Source organism: Uloborus diversus, chromosome 8 (assembly GCF_026930045.1).
Source record: "Uloborus diversus isolate 005 chromosome 8, Udiv.v.3.1, whole genome shotgun sequence".
NCBI lineage: Eukaryota > Metazoa > Arthropoda > Arachnida > Araneae > Uloboridae > Uloborus > Uloborus diversus.
The window spans coordinates 68,415,701-68,436,693 of NC_072738.1; the positions used below are offsets into that span (position 1 = coordinate 68,415,701).

The following is a 20,993-nucleotide window of genomic DNA, read 5'->3' on the forward strand; positions in this document are numbered from 1 at the left end:
TTAGTAGTTGTGATTATCCTTCCTTTTCCGCAATTCCCCATGTTATCTAAGAAAAAAAAGTTTTGTTTGTGTTCAGATCCGCGAGATTCGTCTTAGTATGAGGTCAATTCTCGAGGTCACTGTGTTTTAATTCTCAATTTAAAATTAGTTTTTATCTTACATAGTTAAAAACAGAGCGTATGTACATATCTATGTATATATCTATGTCCGAGTTACTTCTCCCGAACGCCAGTAAACTGACCATCGAACCAGGTATCGTTGGACTCGTAATTTTCCCGGGTTTATGTTTGGTTATTTAATATAATCCTCTGATAATAATTAGCGGAGATATGAATTTAAAACTATATTAATTATGATACTTAGATTTCTACATAAAATTCCTATTTTTCGAAAGCTTTCCTCAATTCAAGTTATCGTTCATTGCTTCACCTCAATTTTCCGTAACAATGCTTATATTAAAACTTGTAACGGTGAAGAAAATCATTGAGACGAAAGATCTGTTGCCATTTTTTTTCTCAAATATGAACAAGTAAAATTCTGGATTTTGTTTTAAATGCTTTTCCTGTTATCGGGGGATCTAAAATGTATACTTTTTGGTCATTTTTCGGCAATCACCGCTAAATTTTACTTTTTTTTTTCTGTTCAAGCCTGATTGTTGAACACTTGACATAACTTTTATTTTCGAGGTAGACCGTGCAAAGCCGGGCAACGCAGCTAGTATTTAGTTTAAACAATGTTTATTTTATGATTGTTAAGCTTGAAAGTTAAAACTATAGTGATATATTTTTGTTTCTTTTGCAGAGTCCGGGTCTACATCGTGACCCGATGGGTCGTCTCGGCTGTGCTTTCAGCAGCCAATTGCATCTCACTAGCACTGGTTCCTCCACATTAGCTTCATTGAATCACAGGTTAGAAATTTTGCTGCTATAAATGTGTCTTGATTCTACTTATTACCAAAACATTCCTTTTCCTCCTTGTTTCACAACTGCTTAACATACAACTCAGAACTAGGAGGAGAGGCCGTGATGGCCTGATTGGGTATGCGTCGGATATATATATATATATATGGTTTTTTTTTGTAATTCTGTTCTGTAATTTCCAACTCGTTAAATGATGCACTAAATGAAAAATGTTAAATGCACTTTTATGGACAAATCAGCTTAATTTGAAGTTTTCCTAATAGAAAACTCATTAACGGTTGAAATATACTGAAAAATAAACCCTAAAAGCTAGAGAAACTGAATTTGATATAAATTCCATATTGTTATATTGTAAGTCGAATATTTTTTTACATAATTATAATATACAATTTAAGCTATTGTATTGAATGCAATCTAACTGTTTTTGATACTGTAATATCTAGGTACATGTCGACTTCCTAATACCTAAAGTGGCGATGTGAAATCCACAGTGAAAGGTTAGGGAGGATTGTACTTTTCACCCATACAATCGAGAGAGATAGACCACGCTAACACGGGAGATGAAGCACGTCTATACAGGAGAGATGGGCCTTGAATATAATATTAAATTTTTTTAAATATTGATTTTCAAGGAACTGAATTAATAATACTAAAGGATGGTATTTTTCTGTTTTTAAACTATGTCAACTAACTATATTTGAAAAAGTTCGTAAACACGCAGGGAATGGACTGTAGTTAATTTAAAAAATGGTGTTAAAGTCGTTGAAGAAAAGACTATGGGTGTTCGAAGGTTAACTTAAGGAATACTATCTTTTTGAAAAGCTCTTTTGTATCTTTAATATAGATGAAACTGTTTTGCAGTTGAATAATAAACTCGGCGAAGTAGTGGTTATTAAAGAATTTAAAAATGTGGTATTAATTGTATTTGGAGTATACGGAGAAACTATTTCACTTTTAGCATGTTGTAAAGGCGAGGAACATTTTTTCCTCTTTGTTGTAGGTTGAAAGGAAACAACATAAAAGATGAGTTGCTGGATAGAATGCCTCCTGGAGCACAAATTAAAATGTCGCCACAGTATGCTCACGTAAATTTTGATACATTTTAGGATTGGTTTAAAAAATGTAATGAAAATAAACACTTGTAAATATAATAAATGTGCAATTATGTCATAATTATATTGTGGTCCGTCTCTCCCATTCAAATGGTCCATCTGACCCGGACTACTTCGGGTGAGATGGTCCGTATAGCAAAAATTTCAAAAAATCATAACAGAAATTCCTTTAAAGATATGACCTTAAGATTTTTATAAGAAATATCATACACTATATGTATATGCAATGAAAAGTAAAATATATGTAAATGTACAGCTTTTAGAGAACGAAGAAAAAACGTGGTCCATCTCCTCCCGGAATTACCCTACGGGAAGTTATGCTCCTTTTAGTTCCAGATGGAACTTCCTTCTTTTTAATCAGTTAAACTTTATGCATTGCAAAGGAAAAAAAATCTCATTTTTTCTATAAATGCTTCTCGTAATAGTTGAACAGGTATTTATTTCATATCAACATTCAGCATTTTCTCCGTTCTACAATATATGTCATGGTAAACGAAGACAAACCTTTTTTTTTTGTATTTTTTAAAATCACGGTTATTTTCAATCAGTTAAGACTAGCATTTTCAACGATTTACTTATTGTTTACTTTGGAGGGCTTTCTTTCGCCCCAAAAGATTTTATCTTTGCACTATCTGAAGAGCTCTTCTATGGTTGGATGCATATTCTGAATTATTTTCCTCTTGAAGTAAAGCTCAGACTTATATCTGTTTTACTGTGAGTATTACCTTTAGTGGGATTTTCTACAGAAAAAAAGAATTCCTATAACAACGTTTTTAAATAACTAAATACCAATTATTTCCTTCGAAAAGAGCAGAAATGTAACCTTTCAATCATCTTTTCTTTAAAATAGCTACTTTGAATGCGAACAAATATTTCAGTTTTCAGAGGTTAATCTGCGTTTTACAAACCTTTTGGCGGTTAAAAAAAAAAAAAAGTTATCCTGACTAAACGAGAGCAGTAGCCTGATCCGTAAGTCGTTGGACTGGGGAACGACTTACGGATCAGGCCACTGGAACACGGGTTTGATACCAGACGAATCGAAAATCCCCTGTGTTCGCTAACGGTGACTGCAGCAAGTTAAACCAGTCGTGTTAACAAAGTTGTCCATGCTCACAATCCAAATCAATACATCTGGGGGTGTTGAATCGGGAGCTGTTCGGTTTCTGGTGTGAATCAAAAAGTGGAGTTGTCATCGGGACCCGAGCCAGCCAGTTAAACCATGGGTAAGGGTGTGGTGGGTGGCGTCGTGTATGACCCGACGACAGAGTCGGTAGGTCAACAGGTTCCCGTGCCAAGGGCCCAGGCTTGAATCCCGAGATGCTACTGATCGGTACGACACTTCTGACGATCCTGTGCCCCAGTGGTTGGTATCCGACTATCGTAGGCTCTCCAGCAGTCCATACAGGGCATAGGGGCTCTCCGTGCTATGTCGACAAAATATAAGTTGTTTCGTCGCTTGAATAGTTTCCTTAATACCAAAATAAAAATACCAACGCATGAAATTACATCGATGTAAAGTTCTAAAACGCTGTATCTTTGGCCAACTTCTGTTGTTCTATAACAAAAGTTTAACAAAGATATTTTATGTTAATACGTAAATGAGCATGTCTCTTGACCTCAAAATGATAAATTGACATTCTGAGCTCTTGCTTTTAGTCAAAACACAAAATGTGGCGCCGGTAGTCATGGACCAAAGCCGTTTATCCTCAAGAATCCATAGTTGGGGAAAACCTAACCTGGCAGCGTCGTAGTGCTGTGATTAGGATCTGAACAGTCTTCACAATTAAAGTCACCAGGCTAGGTTTGCCCCAACAAAAGAAATATATTTTTTAAAAATATGAATCATCCCTTTCGTTACAACTGAACATTGGAGTGAAACAACTATATTTTTCTTTCAAATGGGGCCGCGTTAGACGCCTTTTTCAGACCTAGTGCGATTCCTTGACATACCACCTAGTTTTTCATACACTGTAAAAACGATTCAGAAACGTTCCTGGAAAATAATAGGCAGCTGATGTGCCCAATCTATGCCATTAACATGCCTTGCAAAATCCAGAAACGTTTTCCGTTAAAACTCAGTAACTTTCCTGAAAAATTCAGAAATCTTCCCGTTTAAAGCCAGTCGTGCCATTGGAACTTCAGAGTAATCTTAAGTAGGAATAATATAAAAGCTTGGAACCTTCTTGATTTATCAAGACATGGCCAAAGCTAAGCCAGAATTGCTTATAAGAATCAAGCATCTCACCTGATTGCAATTCTTGCAAAGCTACGTAGTCCATACTTATTAGCTCCCTTTGGGAGTTTAGTCAGCATGGACGAGCCGTATTCGGACAGAAGCCGGGACACCTTATAAATACTCTCAGTGATTCTTTAAACTGGGAGCTAAAAATATTTTTTACTACAGAGAAAAGTCTGCATTCGGACAACTTGTAGCAATTCAGGAAACTTTTTGACAATGATACTTGATATTTCCAGGAAGTGGGTAAAAACCGTTGAAATCCCGAAACGTTACATCGAAATAGTCAGTAACGTCTTGGAATTCTTTTACAGTGTATATGCCACCATGCAGGCACGGAGGTGAATGGCACAGATAGTTTTGACGTCCAGTTGCCAGCAGATGGAGGCACCTGGGCTCTCTTCGATGCAAAATTGCCCAAGGGACTTAATTTTACCGAAGGCTTTCGAAGCCAAACGAATACCCAAGGGATATTTTACATGCCGCATAACCAGACGACATGAACATTGACGATTTCCTGCATCTCAAAAATCCATGGAATGGCCACCGTAAATCAGAACCCGGGACCACGGCGAGGAAGGCCAACGCCTTACCCCCACGTCACCCAACCGAACAGAGAAACAACTATTGAGACACATTTTAAATAAATATTAAAAATTCGATACTTAATATATTTCTTCATCAATGTAAACTTTAAAGATGTCCCTTTTACTCATTTACAGAATCCATCTTCGAGCAGCCGAGAACAGCGGCTACCACCGGTTGACCACCGACAAATCGACAAGTCTACCGAGCATTTTGTCTCTGTCGCAGCAAAGGGCGATTCCTCAGCCGCGGGAAGAAGATTTGGTGGTTGCGCCTCCTCCTTTACCCCGCCTACCCCCACCTCTAGATTCCGGAGACAGTAGTGATGCTGAGGACATCAGGAATGACGATCCATACCCCAAAAGGTGGATCTCACCACCTGCTTCTTTCGGGGAGAACAGTCATCCTGCTGCCAGATACGATCCCTATGGAAGAAGACTGCCCCTACTGCCAAATGGTGAGTTCTCGTTTCCATTGATACTAAAGCTGTGGAAAAAAAGCCTTAAAGCAGCCTTAAAAAAACAAAACAAATATCAACTGTAAAAAAAAAAAAAAAAAAAAAAAAAAAAAAAACCTTAAGTGATCTGTATGAAAAAAAAATTAAATCATTGATTGAGACTAGATCAACAAGAAAGTGTTTTCTTGGTAAACAAGTCTTCTTTCGCTCCAAATCTTTAAAATATCAGAGACTACAGAAATTGTAGCTGGAATGAATAGCTTCAAGCCTAGGGGTAGCACACTTCCTTTCATAAACATTTTGAAATGATGGTCAACCTTGTGACAACCATTTTAAAACGTTTAAAAGTAAGTCTGTAGTCAGAAAAATTTTGGGGGGAAATGTGGCCAAATTTCGGAAGGGAGAGGGGATATGGTTAGTTTTACTCATTATCTATGATCAGAAAAGTAAGATTTCTGCTTTTCGGCGGGGGTATATGTCTCCAAATCCTCCCCTTTGAGTAAGCCATTGTTTAAAAGTCACCTGTGCTACTTAGGTCGTGATTGCGGAATAGTCTCGAACGTTTTAACTTTTAGTGTATCACCTATTTTTCAAGAATTCTTTACTAATAATAAAGCTGAAAGTCTGTCTCTGGATGTCTGGATGTCTGTTATGCGCATAGCGCCTAGACCGTTCGACCGATTTTCATGAAATTTGGTACAGAACTAGCTCGTAGCCTAGGGGGGAGCACCTCGAAGCGATGTTTCAAAAATTCAATTTTGTTCTTTTTCTATTCCAATTTTAAGATCATTTTACCGATCAAATTATCATAACATGGACGAGTATATTATCATAACGTGGTCGAGTAAATTATAATAATGTGTACGAGCAAATCACCTTGACGTGGGCGAGCAAATAAACATAACAAATTTGCGAGAAATTCATCATCCATTATTTATAAATATACAGGCGAACCAAATGACCTTTTAATTTTATACTACGGACAAAGCCGTGCGGGTACCGCTAGTAATTAATTAATAAATCCCTTTAATGAGTCTAAAAATTCCTTATTCTTTAAGCATTCTTAATTTTCACTCTTTTCTCTTTTTTTTTTTCAGAGGTGCTCAAATATTATGGGTCACGTCTGAACTCCTTCGAGCGGAAAGAGCTGCAGAGCGGCGAATATCCGGAAATATGGTACCTCGGCCTCGAAGCCACTAAAATCGAAGGAGAAGAAGGAGCCCCCCACAACCACGGATATGACGATGACAACGGATCCTATATTAAGGTCAGTACTTAATCCTAGGAATCTTTTACTTCGCTTAAATGTTTTAACACTGTAATGTTTTACTATTCTCCATCACATGTCATTAACTTTTGTTATAGTATTATGTAGCTTAGAAATCGTAGTAATCAAAAAACCATTAATTAGACTAATTTATTCGTATCAAAAAGTAATGCGGACATTATTATCTGAGTACGTCTTGCACTGTAAAAAAATTCCGAAACGTTACTGGTTATTTCCGTGGAACGTTTCGTGATTTCAGAGGTTTTCACCTATTTCCCCAAAAAATCAAGTATCTTCGCAAAAAAGTTTCCTGAATTTATAAAAGATGCACGAATCAGACCTTGCACTGGTGTGAAAAATATTTTTTGCCACCAGTTTAAATATTGACGGAGCGTGTTTATTAAGTGTATCGGCTTTAGATTGTTTATGGCCCGTCCGGATTGACTAAGCTTCCAATGGGAGCAAAGAAGTCACTGGATAGCTACAGCTTTGCGAGGCAGAAATTGCAGGCAAGGAATATGCGTGGTTCTTGCTTGCAATTTTCGCGTAGCTTGACCGTCGTGGTTAATCTGGAGGGTTGTAATCAAATAAATTAAACCTATTTAATCTATTAAGAAGGTTCACGACTGGCTTTAATAGGGGAGATTTCTTAATATTTCAGAAAGGTTACTGACTTTTATCGGAAATCGTTCCTGGTTTTTGCAAGATATGTTACTGGTTGAAATTGGGCACATCAGCTGCCTATTATTTTTCAGGAACGTTTCTGAATCGTTTTTACAGTGTGTGCTCTACGCAACTGGAAGGAAAATTTATAAAAATTCTAAAGCGTTCTCTATTTATATTATTATAAAAAAAAAACTACTGTTATTTTCTCTTGATATCTGCATTTGATTTGTCCTTGTAGCAGTATTTTATTTTTATCATCCTCATTCGCAGGTCCTGCACGATCATCTTTCATATCGGTACGAAATACTAGAAGTGATAGGAAAAGGATCCTTTGGTCAAGTTATCAGGGCGCTCGATCATAAGACAGACCAACAGGTGGCACTCAAGATAATCAGGAACAAAAAAAGGTAAGTGCAAGTTTTTCAAATTCTTTGCCTATTTTAACAAAAACTAATCTTATTCTCCTTTATAAGCTCTACAGAAGACTCCCGGTTAAAGTTCGCAATCAGCTTAGCCCATTTTTATTCATCTTATTGGTACCAATGTCCTCCACCTATATATACCAAGCTCAATAAACACATTTCTGTGTTGTCCAATGTCCATCGATATTGTACAAGGCCCGACTCTATTTCTCTTTTCCTCCTATTTCAGAAATATCGTTTTCCTCACTTGGCTTTCATCCCCATTCTGTAAATAGGAGCAAGATATCTTAGTTAAGAGGCTTTAACTACTTAACTAAATTATGTTATCTAAATTTCTGTTGTACTTCATAATGATATCTTATTGGCCAGACCCCTAAAAGAATTTTTTCTCAAAATTTTTCGCTAAAAGACATTATCTAATTTATTTATTGTCCAACGTTCACTTGTATTCACTATTAGCCTTAACGTTCACTATTAGTCTTACTAATACCTTGTACATCTGAATTTTTGTTTCATTGTTTAAGTATTAAACAATTTCACGATTGGCGAGCGGTCACACTAAAAGCCTCTCGTTTTCTGAGGGAAGAAAGATCTTTTCAGTCTGCTCAAAGTGTCAAGCTCAGCAAGCTTTTGCTGAGTACAACGGTTTTTTGGATCTTGTCTGAATTCCTCAGATAGTTGGAGGATAAGCCACAACACAACAGCATTTCAATTTAAATTGGTTTCGTAATTCATTATAGCATCTGTTGGCCATATCAATTCTGTTATCAATTTCAGTATTAATATCATTATTATTATTTACAATTGCACCCAAGTGTTTAAATTGTGCAACCAAATGCATGAATAGTTGGCAGCTGGGCCATAAGACGACTAGGTCTCAGTAATGAGATATGGAACCAAATAGAATAGGATACTCACTTAGATGTTTTGTATTTATTCTTGCAGTAGTATCTTAAACTAAAAATAAACTAGTATGTATCCTCAGAGTATCAGAAATCACTCTGCACAATGTATACATGTTTGAATGTAGCTTTGAAAATTGTCCCATATGAGAAAAATATTTTGCTGTTTATCATAACTTTATGCATGAAAAATCATTAACGATTATAAGCAGCTCATGCACTGTTTTAGGTTTCACCAGCAGGCTCTGGTGGAAGTCAAAATCCTTGAGCACCTGTGCAGGAAGGACAAAGACGGCAGTCATCACATGATCCGAATGATGAATCACTTTTACTTCAGGAATCATCTTTGCATCACATTCGAACTCATGGGGTAAGGCAGAAGCTTACATAATGTTTTATGATACTACCGGAAAATCTTAGCCAAAACACTCTAACTTAAAATAAAATTAAAAAAAAAGCATGCAATGAAAAGCTTTTGACATAAATTTCGTCTCTAGTTTTGGTCGAATTGGGATGTCTGTGCTAGAGGTTGGATCCCGTTATTAGAAAATCATAACTTTTTTCGAGAAAGTTTTATTTGGTTCCAGGGATGCCCAGATAGGAAGTTACTTCCTCAGAAATTCCCCTGTTCGGAAAACATTTTCTGACGATTCACAAATTTCGGGGACATAATATACCCATATTTTATCATTCTGCAAAGTTTGGTGTTCCATTCAGAAAATTGGGAATTTCTGCCCATCCATGTATTTTAAGTTCGGGGCTTGGTTCATTAGTATGGCGGTGCTTACTAAATAGGATATTCTAAAGTAAGTTTAATCCTCCTACGCACGAAGTGGTTAGTGGAATCAACTTTTCGGAAAAAACTACCTGTCAGCTAGTTAGTTGGCATTTTTCGTTGTCTTCACTTAGTGGAATCATCTGTTCTTAAAATAATCCAAATTTATTCAATTAGCTGCTCCACAACTCTGAACCAAGTTGATTGAAGCAACTTAAAACTGAATCAAGTTGACTGCCAGCTAGTTTACTCGTGTGTAGAGCGAACGCTTGGTCAGTTCCTGATGGGTTGAACCAACTAAAAAGTTGAATGAACTCATCGGAATGACAATGGTGGCGGCACATGTGCTTGGTGTGCCGGTCTCAAACGGGCAGTTTATTGTCGTGTGAGGGATGCCCTGCGATTTCTTCACTTTTCCACCTGGTTACACTTCCCAATAACCGCCCGTTCGAATGTTGATTCAACTAAGTTGCCTCGTGGTGAAGGAGGCCTTATTCAAGTTTTGTCAAAACCTGACCTGATATAGGTTTATCCTTAAATAAAAGAAATATAGAGATACGCATCTCTTATATTATATCCATGTTTGTAAATGTTAAAATTTATAACTTCTTCTTTCTGTCATACTTAATACTTTTGATACCATCTGCCTTTCTTTGAGAGGAAGGAAGAGTACATATGTGAGCATACGAACTTGAATGTCAGCTGATCATTTAACTTTCAAAATTCAACCGCCAGATGCCGAGAATATTTAGATTAGTGACATTAATGTAAAACGAAAGGTTCGAAGTTCATCAGATAAATTAACTTTGTAATTTCAGTACTTACTATATAGAACGTAACCTTGGGTCTTTGTTACTGAATTCAATTAAAACCTAGCTGCAAGGGTAAATAACACTAAACAACATCATAAGGTTATCTAAATCAGCTACTGCCATTTATCTACTTTAGTTAGGATTTTTCTCGCAATAAACGTTCCGTTGTCATGACTGATCAAGTTTGAGGGATGGTAACAGCAATACCCATGGATCGAAACTAAATTCAGACTCCTATAAATATTTTGGCTATCATGACGCCTATGCCACGCTAAAATACTTTCTTAAAACATGTTGGGGCGTGCATTTAGAGAGCTAATAACCGAACTTCACCACAGAGGTTGTAAGTCCTTTTGGCTCAGCAGTAAAGTACTGGGTTAGAATCACAAAGGTTCGTGAATCAAACCCCGCCACGAACCCGTCGCTCATCCCGCATGTCTACATCCGATCACCACAATGTAAATTTGGCAAAAAATTTTATTTAGTGAGTTTTGTTTATTAAGAAATTTTTAATACTTCGTTCAGTAACTAAAATAATTGCTAAAGTGAAATAAAAATAAAAGAACGTTAAATTTCTTGCAGTTCTATATAAAGTTTTCTAAAGTTCTTTGTTAAAAAAAGGATCAGATGAGGTCAGTTTGGTTTAGATGGACTTCTAACTGGAGTCGTCAACCGCTGTTTCTCATAAAGTTTTTGAATTGTTGTTGTTGATCGTATTGAATTAACAACAGTTCAAATTGCATTTTTTCTAAATGTCCCATCCACGCTCTGATAATCACAAGCTCCCACGAACTGTCACATAAGATAAATTGAACAATTCGTATTTGCTCTTTGCTGTTACTTTCAACAAGCATGATAGTCATTAGTAGTTTCGCTATATGGTTGACTCATAGAATCATTGCGAACAGTATAACATACAGGCAACTGTCGAAGGACACGATTAATTAATTCCATGCTCTTTGAAATCGTGTTGTTCGAGGATACAAAAAACGACACTCCGTTTCAAGCGCAAAAATGAAAATAAACGTCGCCTTTGAAAATAACTAAGCTTGCCAGACGTCCCGGTATGACCTGGATAGTTCTGGTTTTCAGACTAAGTCCCGATGCTCTGACCTGCTTACTTCACGCCCCGGTGAAAAATAAATTTGACTATAGATGAACAAAAAAATCTGAAAATAATAACTGTGAAGGATTAATTAGAACAGTTACATTGTCATTTGTAACAATGACATATAAAATTAATATCGGAATAGTTAGCTTGTGAAGATTTTACAAGATTGAAATCAAAAAAGACTTTAAAAAAAAGTCCTAGCCAATGAAAAGTAGATGTAAATATTGTTCAAATTTTTATTCTTCGTTCAAAGAGTTTCTTCTTAGTTAAGTGATTTACAAGTTTTACGTGTAAGGAATAAAATGTTTAAATTTATATGCTTGTGTCATTTATTATTTCTCCTGCTGTAAGGTATAATTAGTTAAACCATTTATTTATAGCATTGAGAATGAACTGCCATCTAAAAACCAGTCAATTATGTGTACCCTTTTAAAAGACGCTGGGTGAGGGGGAATTCTGGCGTCTCGTTATAACATTTCGGAAATCTGATTAGCCAAATCATAATTTCTATTTTATCGAACAAATGACATATTTGGAACTTATTTTATTTGAAATAGTGCATACATTTGAATTCTGTTTCAAGATTATTCAATAGAGAGTTGCTCAAGTAACTGTTTCAAGAGAGTTACTCGAAAGTCATGTTTTGTGAAACTGTGTAATTCGGGGAAGATATTAAGAGTTTTTCGAAACTCGTGCTCTTGAAGTATCGTGTTCTTTGAGGGTTACGTGTGTAATATTGGTGTACAAACTTGAATTTTGTATACCTCCATGTATCCCAGTTTGCAATGCAATAATTGTAGACAATGACCCATATGGAACTCATTTTACTTCAAATTTTATTCTTTTTCAAGAAAATTACTCGAAATTTTTTTTTCAGATCATCATTGTAATCGCAAGTTTACAATGACATATTTAGAGACAATGACATATTTGGAACATATCTTACATAAAATATTACACAATTTTTTTTTCAAGAGAATTGCTCGAAAATCATGTATTTTGAAACTATGTAATTCGGGGAAATGTATTAGGGTTCTTTGAAACTCATGTTCTTCAAGTATCGTATTTTTCGGAGGTTTCATGTGCTGTTTTTATAAAAACGTGATTGTAGGATATCTCCATGATGCATACAAATTTACAATGAAATATTTGTAGTGATACCTGAGAATAATATTACCACATAGCTCTCATTAAAATTAATCTGATCTCTCTTTTCAGACTCAACCTGTACGAACTAATCAAAAAGAACAACTACCGGGGCATCGGATCGACGATGATCAGACGATTCGCCTTTGCTCTTGTTCAGTGCCTGCGGCTACTGCACAAAGAACAAATCATACATTGTGACCTCAAACCGGTATATCAATTTCTGAGATTAGTTTAAATGTACCTCTAACAAATATGTAAGCCAAATTTATCTTTTTGACTTGTTCATTTAGTGTTGGGAAAGGTTAAAAAACATTGAGATGTTACATCAATGTTAGGGCTGTGTCGTTTGTAGCGGACAGGAAAACCTTTCGTCGAGTTAAAACATGCAGCGAAGCCTTGCTGTATTTATGTGTTGCAAGAAGAAAAGAAAAATAATAACTAACTTTTAATTTAGAATTTCAAAAATAATATTTTAACAAAAAACGGAATAAATTAATTGTGAGTTAAAAAGGTGCTGCATTTTTTGGTGATTTATTATTGTAAGTATATATATTTATGTTTTTTAATTCTGTGGCTTAATATTTTTGTTTATAATAACTTCTGATAAATTGTTCGATGATCAAAATAATACTTTCGACAACCATCAACATAGCCCTTAAAATGAACGGATCCGTTCGTTCATTTTAAAAATGAAAGACCATTCTTTTAAATGGTGAGCAGTTTGGAAAATTGTATTGACGCACTTGTGATAAAACGCCATTTTTTAAAATTACATTCTACTTCGAATTTTTGACTCTCAATCAATCTCAAATTTCTTTTTCTCAGTTGCAGTACAATATATTCATTCGAACCTTTTTAATTTCTGCTTTATTCATCATGTTTCTTTATTCGTTGCAGTTCATTTGCGTTTTTTCAATGTATCCATTACTAATGTTTTGTGTATTTTGTTTGGCCTACTAACAAAATGTTTGGCACTTTTCATGGCAAACCTTTTGTCATCTATAACATCTCTACCAACTACCGCTTGCATTGATTTTGCTATAGTTTTTACTGATTATTACTGTTTAATTTTTTTCGCCTTTTAAAAAAGTGTTGCGATTTTTTCAATGTTCTCATTGGTACTGTGGAATAATTTTGGAACCCCATAATATTTTTAGTTTTTTCCTTATACGTTATCTATTGGTAATATTATAATTATATGTACAGCAATGTTGATGGAAAAAATTAGTACCTTTTTTTTTGACATGCTGAAATGGAACCTACGATTTTTGGAATGGAAAACATATATTATCATTTGGCAACTGGGAAATAGTATCTTACGAAATAAACTAAACAGTGACTCCCAAAAGTGTTCGTACACTGAAATGTTTTAGTAAAACCAAAATAACTCAAAACTGATTTCGAATATGATGTCCAATATTTTTTCACTTTTTTCCTATGTCATTCTAAATAAAACCCTGTAATTTCTTCAAAATATTGACGGATCTTCTTTTTGAAATGGGTCAAAAAACGAAGAGACAGACGCCACAAAAGTCGTTGTACACTCAAATATTTTCGAATAAATTCATGATTAAAATTATCATACGTCGTTCTCTTTATTATTTTTTGCCTTGTGTTGACAATGTAAAGTCATTTGGCTTTAATGTTTTGTTTATTTATCCTTAATATCGTGCTTATTACTTTAAAATGGCTGGTATTCGTAAAAACTCACAAACACCATTCAAAATTTAAATTTTTTCCTCACAGTAGCCGTAAATTGGTTTGAAATCTTTCTAAATTAGTTAATTTATTCCGTTCTATAGTAAAGTGCTTGATAAAAGGCTTTAAAGAAAAGAATCGGACCAAAAACAAGGTAAGAAAAGGTCAACCGGCAAAAATGACAAAGCGTGATCGGAAATTTGGAAATTTACAGTTAAAAAATTTATGAAAAATACACATTTGAGTGCTGTTAAAATTTCTGCAGAGTTAAATGAAAATTTTTACATTTAATTTTCACCTAAAATTGTTCGCCAAGTTCTCTGATTAGCTGGATTAAATGGGACCCCTTCCCGCAGAAATTTTCTTGGCCGTACGAAAAACAGAAAGCTTACGCTTTTCGTCACAAAATCAATGATAAATAAGCTCAAAACGTTTTGTATTTACGTCTTACTTACAAATTAAAATCAGTTCAACATTTTTGGTTAAATTGTTGTGTAATTGTAAATAGAAGAAAAAATTAGGAACTTAGAAGAACTTAGTTGGATCAGTTAATCAGGACGGTGAAGGTGTTCTTGTGTGAGGGTGCGTATTAGCATCAGGACTTGGTAGTTTGGAATTTTTTGATAAAAGAATGAATCATGGTGTTCATTTAAATATTTTAAAAACCAATTTTAAACTGTTAGCCAAAAATTTGGTTATCGGGAAAAAACTTTGTTTTTTATCAAGACAACGATAAGAAGCACACGATTTTCAACGTTTGCGTCTAGTGCCTCAAAAATTGTCCTAAAATTTAGAAAGTACCCCTTTAATCTCCAGATTTGAACTTAATGTAACATATTTACAGATATCTCTAGGCTAGATTACGAAAATATGGCTTTGAAATAAAAATAGAGCTAGAGACAGTAAGACTCGAAGTGTGGTTGAACACTTACGCTGAAAATTGATCGTAGATCTTATAATAAATACCTATTCGGAAACATTAATTCTAACCAATGGATAGGGTCCTATTTCATTGAAAGTCGTAGGTGCACGAACACTTTTGGAACATTTAAACCTGAATAAAAATATCTTGATTAATTTTTCATAGCCATATTTTCTTACTTTTTGATCATTTTAGTTACTTTTCCTTCAAAGAATATTACTGATTTAATGAAACATTTCAAATATGCCTGAGTATGTCATTTAAGAGAGATCACCTGATGCAGATTTTTTAAATGAACGAAGTCGTTCAAATGAATGAGGTGAATGAACAGATCAAAAGAATGAACTATCCTCTGGTGAACGGATCATTAAAAAGAACGACATTGCACACCTCTAATCAATATCAATTTTCAAGATTTTTTAAAATGTAGAAAAAGCTGTTTAGATGAGAAAACTTCCAAAGAACAATTTATTAACGCTTCCTGAATACTTCATTATCCTGAAAAGGCTTCTTGATAAAAAATATTAACTGTTTTTGCTAGAAACAGTTGTAAGAATTTCTCAACTAAGACTATATACTACTCAGATATTTGGTTACAAATACAATGTATATTAAATTATAGCCAGGATCATTTGAGCATTAAGTAAAAATATCTTTGTCTTTTGATCTTCAGAGAGATTTTTTTAATGAAATATGTCAAAGAAGATCTGCCTATTTTCGTACATTCTTAGAGAGCGCAAACTGTTCATCCAAATTGTTTCTCATGTTGACAATGTTTTTTCCTATTTAAACCAATAAAATCAGTGAATGTGACTGTATTTTTCAAAGAAAGCCATCAAACTCTTATCTTCATCTGCTAATTCTTATCATTATGTCTTTGAAATAAAATATGACATCGAAATGATCTTGCAGAGTTTTCACCGTAAAAATAAGAAAATAACTACATTTTAGTGGTAGTTTTGCATATAACACGGGATGTAAATCTGTAGTACAGTCTTTCACTTTCTGTAAGAATCCTACCGTTTCAAAATTATGAATGAAAAAAATAATTCAAGTATTCTTGTGCATTAATTATTATTTTGTGTACAGCATGTATATTTTCTTATTACTCTTTTTCTTTCATTTTAGGAGAACATTCTTTTAAAACAAAGAGGGGCCAATTCAATTAAAGTCATAGATTTTGGTAGTTCCTGCTATACTCACCAGAGGGTTTACACATATATCCAATCACGGTTTTATCGATCACCTGAGGTACGTAACTGGTGGAATTATATGACTATTTTTTAAAGAACTATTCAATCAAACGTTATAACTGCACGCAATGCATATTTCACAACTATCACTGTGGAATTAAATTAAGTAAAAAAGTGTTTATGTGTATATGTTTACTATATATGTTTCCACCACGAGATCCAAGAAAATATTTTTGCAAAAGTAATTAAAATAAATCTTGTTTTCTGTACAAAAAGTAAATGAACTGATGTAGGTTTACATTGTCAGTTTGAGTTATCCTTTTAAAATCAATTTTAAGTTACTCAATTAATTCTAAGCTCTTCAAAATAATAATATTTTAATTGATTAATATATTTATTTATTTTATTTGTTACGTTATTAAGTAGATGAAACTTAGAAGCTATAAATTTATTCATAGTAATAAGTATTTTAATTAATTTTAAGGAATTTCTTCTTTCTCTAGACATTTCTCATGATTACATTATGACCATATATGTCATTTCTCGAAGGTTTTTTTTTTTTTTTTTTTTTTTTTTTTTTTTTTTTTTTGTGTGTGTGTGTGTGTGTGTGGCGACGCCATAATTCCCTCAAAAGTTGATCAAATTTCATAAGTAGGGCATCATTTTGAAGATTTTTTTTCACCTCTTTCGACGAAACATGAATAGTAACTCACATTGTGGTGGTTTTTAAAAAAAATCTGTTTAATATGTTCTTTTTAGTAAGGACTAATTGCCTGCAGTGACCAGCTGGTTTGCCTGTTAACGCCATTACCCTTTCTATGCAAGCAGCCGCCTACGGCGGCTGTCTGGTTTAACCTAGCCGCCCATTCCCTAACAAAAAAAAAAAAGATCACTCAAAAACCGTACGCTTTATTAATTTAACTAAATAGCACACAAAAAAAAAACTTCTCCTATGTTCCCGTAGTGTGCAAAAAGTAGCATCGCAAAAAGTCGATCAATTTCGTGCTCACAAGAGTCCTTTGAGTGCTCTGGAACCAATTACGCACGCACTTCTTTATTTCATCGTCCGAATGAAATCGTTGTCCCAGAAGTGCCTTCTTGAGTTTCTAAAAGATGTGGGATCATATGGGGATAGATTTGGACTATAAAGGGCGTGGTTCAAAACTTCCCACTTAAATTTCTACAAAAGTTCCTTTCTTGTATTGGCTGTGTGTGGTCTAGCGTTATCGTTCAACAGGATGACAGCACGTGAAATTTTACCGGAACCATACACAGCCAATGCAAAAAAGGAACTTTTGTGCAAATTTAAGAGGGAAATCGCTTACCAACCTCTTTATAGTCCAGATCTATCCCCATATGGTCCCAAATCTTTGAGGAACTCAAGAAGGCCCTTCGAGGACAACGATTTCATTCGGACAATGAAGTAAAGGAGTGCTTGCGTTATTGGTTCCAGCAGCAGCCAAAAGACTTTTAAGACTAATGAATTTTAGGACTAACTTCCCAGAGGAATGAGTGTTTAAACAATTTCGGTCAATATTTTTGAAGAATGTAGAATAAAATCTGTTTTATAGCCTCTGCTTCGTTATTTATTGACTGTCCCTAATATTTCATTATTGCTTAGTCTGTTCAAGTTGAAACCTGACACACTAGTCTGTTGATAAAGCGACTTTTTTATTTCGTTTAACAAAAATATTTTTCAGTGGAACGAATTAAAAAACCAATTAAAGTATGCAAGTTATATTTGATAACCTTTTTAGTTCTATCCATTGTTTCAGAAATGCGTTATATTTTCCCTTTTCGTTGTTGCAGGTGATCCTGGGTCTTCCGTACGGTCCGGCCATAGACATGTGGAGCCTGGGTTGTATCTTGTCCGAGTTGCAGACTGGACTGCCCCTGTTTCCGGGGGAGAACGAGGCTGATCAGCTGGCCTGTATCATGGAGGTGCTGGGGCCTCCCCCAAACGACCTCCTTCAATTGGCCTCGAGGAGAAGACTCTTCTTCGGTAAGGTCGCCAATCTTTTGCTCATTATCTAGGCCAGTGGTCTTCAACTTACGGATCGCGGGCCACATCCGGTCTGTGAGCAGGTTTTGACCAGCTCACGGGAAGCTTACAAACCGTTAAAATCACTTTTTAATATGATAATATATTTCCTTTGAAGCACTTTTTAAGAAAACTATCCTATAAAAGCTTAAAAACTACCGCTGAGCGTTTAGTTAAAAAAAAAAGAAAGTGGGTTTATAATTAGGCAAATGTTAACTTGCCCATCTGAAAAAAAAAAAAAAAAACTGTAGGATTGTTGGCCCGCTTCCTGGCCTTCAATAGTTGACAATATGGCCCTTTAGTGAAAAAAGATGGAGACTCCTGATCTCAGCATTTATAAAATTAAAGGAAATTTTCTTTTTTCAACCTTTTTCTTTTTTGAATAGCTCACTTTTATGTATAGTATTTTAAGGTAAAGTTGCCTGACAAAGATCATCAACAATAGTTTAATTATTCCGTCCCAGCTCTAAATAGTAATCTTACAATAGCATAGATAAACTAAGAGCAAAGAATGTACTAAAAGGAATAAAAACCTCAACTGACGGGCAAAGAAGTTACAAAAATCACTGCGCTAATTGTTCAACTGTCTCCTCAACATATCTTCGGCTGCCCAACAATTTAGGACAGGTTTTTCAAGATCAACCCAGAAGACCCGGAAGATTTTATTTTTTCAGACAAAGCTGTTGAGGTCGCCGAATCTGTTTTCGACAGCTTTGGATTTTTATCTTAAGCTTTCCATGTGCCCATCATGGACACGTCATTATCTCACTTTAAGGTAACTTTGAGTAATTTTGGGAAACTTTACTCCACTTCTAGTTCTTAAGTATATTTTACTTAGGAAGAAAAAAACCTAGAAGGCGAAATACTGTTTTTTCGTGGCAGGGTTAACAAAAAAGTTTTCCACTCTTTATTTTACGAAAAAAAGTTGGCAATAATGTGTTCACAGATCATTCAATAATTCTGAAGTTCTCGTTTGGGAGCTATTTTTGACATTCTTGAGATTGTTTCTTCTTCATTGTTATAAGAGATCTAAACTCTAAGAGATATTATAAATGATAGAAATCTTGTGATGATGTGAAGCACAAAGAGAGACTTTTTAAATATTTAGAAATGTTTATTTTACTTTATTTAATTTTAATTTTTGCTTTAAAGTAGTAGTGTTTTAGTTAAAATATTTATTACTGCATCATTTTCCTGACGTGACTCAAATTACCATCGACACTGTAAGTAAATTCCGAACGTAACAGATTATTTCGACCGCCTCTATTTGTCATTCAAGCTGGACAGCAACGATTCATACCTCGTTAGTTACACTTTGCAGCATCTGTGACCTTTCTAAAAAAAAGACATATTGTCAAGTCATTAGAACTTTAGGGAGGATTCCACAGAGCAGAAAGGGCAAAGCATGTCCCAAACATGCTGTATTGGTACATATTAACTTGCATACATATTAACTTACCACCTTAAGCCAGGACTGAGGCCCAGAACTACATGCTATATACCGATAGCCCGCTTATTCCGCCCAGAGATGTCTCATTCAAGCAGAGAGGGCGCCTACAAACTGGTAGGTAAAGTAAGTTTATCTCAATAGCGAGAGTGGACAGCCTTGATGCGGTTCAACTCGTTAAATGAAGGCAAAGCTTTGGTATTACGCAGTAAGTTACCGCCCTTAAGCCATGGCTCTGCCAATATCATCTATGGAAAAAACCAGGAAAGTTTCAAGATAAAATTCAGTAACCTTCATAAAATTAACATGCAATCTTTCAGAAGAATTTAGAACCCTTCCCAATAAAAGCCAGTCACGCGTTCAGAATAATTCAGGGACCTTCCTCGAAAATCTACAGATGTTCATAGTAATAACTTATCACTATTCTGACTCACCAGGAAGATTCCTATAGTATTATATCAAAAATGGCTAAAGTTAGCACATAATTTCCAGTAAAACCTTCTTTGCTTGCAATTCTTGCTAAGGATCCAGAACTGCAGTTTATCCTCATTTGGAGTTACAAGGTTCTACTCATTGGTTAGTTTGCACAAATCTCAACTCATTGGTTAGTTTGTCAATGAGTAGAAACATGTTAGTATAGATAGATCCTTTTACACCTTCGTTCAAGTTAACTCTGCTGCTAGTGTAGAAATTGAGGCATGCGAAAATAAACAGCCAAATTTGTTGACTAAGGAATATTAAAATTAAAAATTCTGAAGATCAGTTTACTATACTGTAAAAACGATTCAGAAACGTTCATAAAAATTATAGGGAGCTGATATGCCCAATTTCTACCAGTAACATATTTTGGAAAAACTAGAAACATTTTCCTCTAAAAGTCAGTAACCTTTCTGAAATTATCATTGAAAATTTCTGAGTAATTGGGAAATCTCGCCTGTTAAAGCCAGAAATGTCTCGGGAACCTTCTAGCAAACTTAAGTAGGTTTAATATAGGGGAAACCCGGTAATGTGAATACCTTGAGCTTTCCTTGCTTATTGTAATATAGTTATAACTGGGGAAATTGAAACAAATATTTATAATCACTCTTCATTTAATGAACTTACGTAATGCAATAACGGTTGTTCTTAATAATAATTAAACTTTTAGATACAAGGCCAGTTTTCAACAATGGCATAAATATCCACTTTGCCCGACACACCAGGTAAAAAAGGATTCAGTACTAGGGCAAAGCGTACAACAACTTGTCATAAAACTAAACATAAAAAATAAAATAACTA

General features: G+C 34.8%; 1 protein-coding gene across 2 annotated transcripts in view; it reads left to right on the forward strand.

Moving 5' to 3' along the window:
- The first annotated feature begins 797 nt into the window (after positions 1-797).
- Positions 798-20,993, forward strand: part of LOC129227598 (dual specificity tyrosine-phosphorylation-regulated kinase 4-like) — a 60,958-nt gene continuing 40,762 nt past the window's right edge. For both annotated transcript variants that reach the window (XM_054862181.1, XM_054862180.1), the window contains exons 1-8: positions 798-908; positions 4,991-5,310; positions 6,408-6,577; positions 7,514-7,650; positions 8,797-8,937; positions 12,484-12,622; positions 16,163-16,285; positions 18,037-18,229. In XM_054862181.1, coding sequence (XP_054718156.1) covers positions 826-908; positions 4,991-5,310; positions 6,408-6,577; positions 7,514-7,650; positions 8,797-8,937; positions 12,484-12,622; positions 16,163-16,285; positions 18,037-18,229 — 1,306 coding nt within the window. In that variant the 5' untranslated portion in view covers positions 798-825. The remainder of the gene's footprint in view (positions 909-4,990; positions 5,311-6,407; positions 6,578-7,513; positions 7,651-8,796; positions 8,938-12,483; positions 12,623-16,162; positions 16,286-18,036; positions 18,230-20,993) is intronic.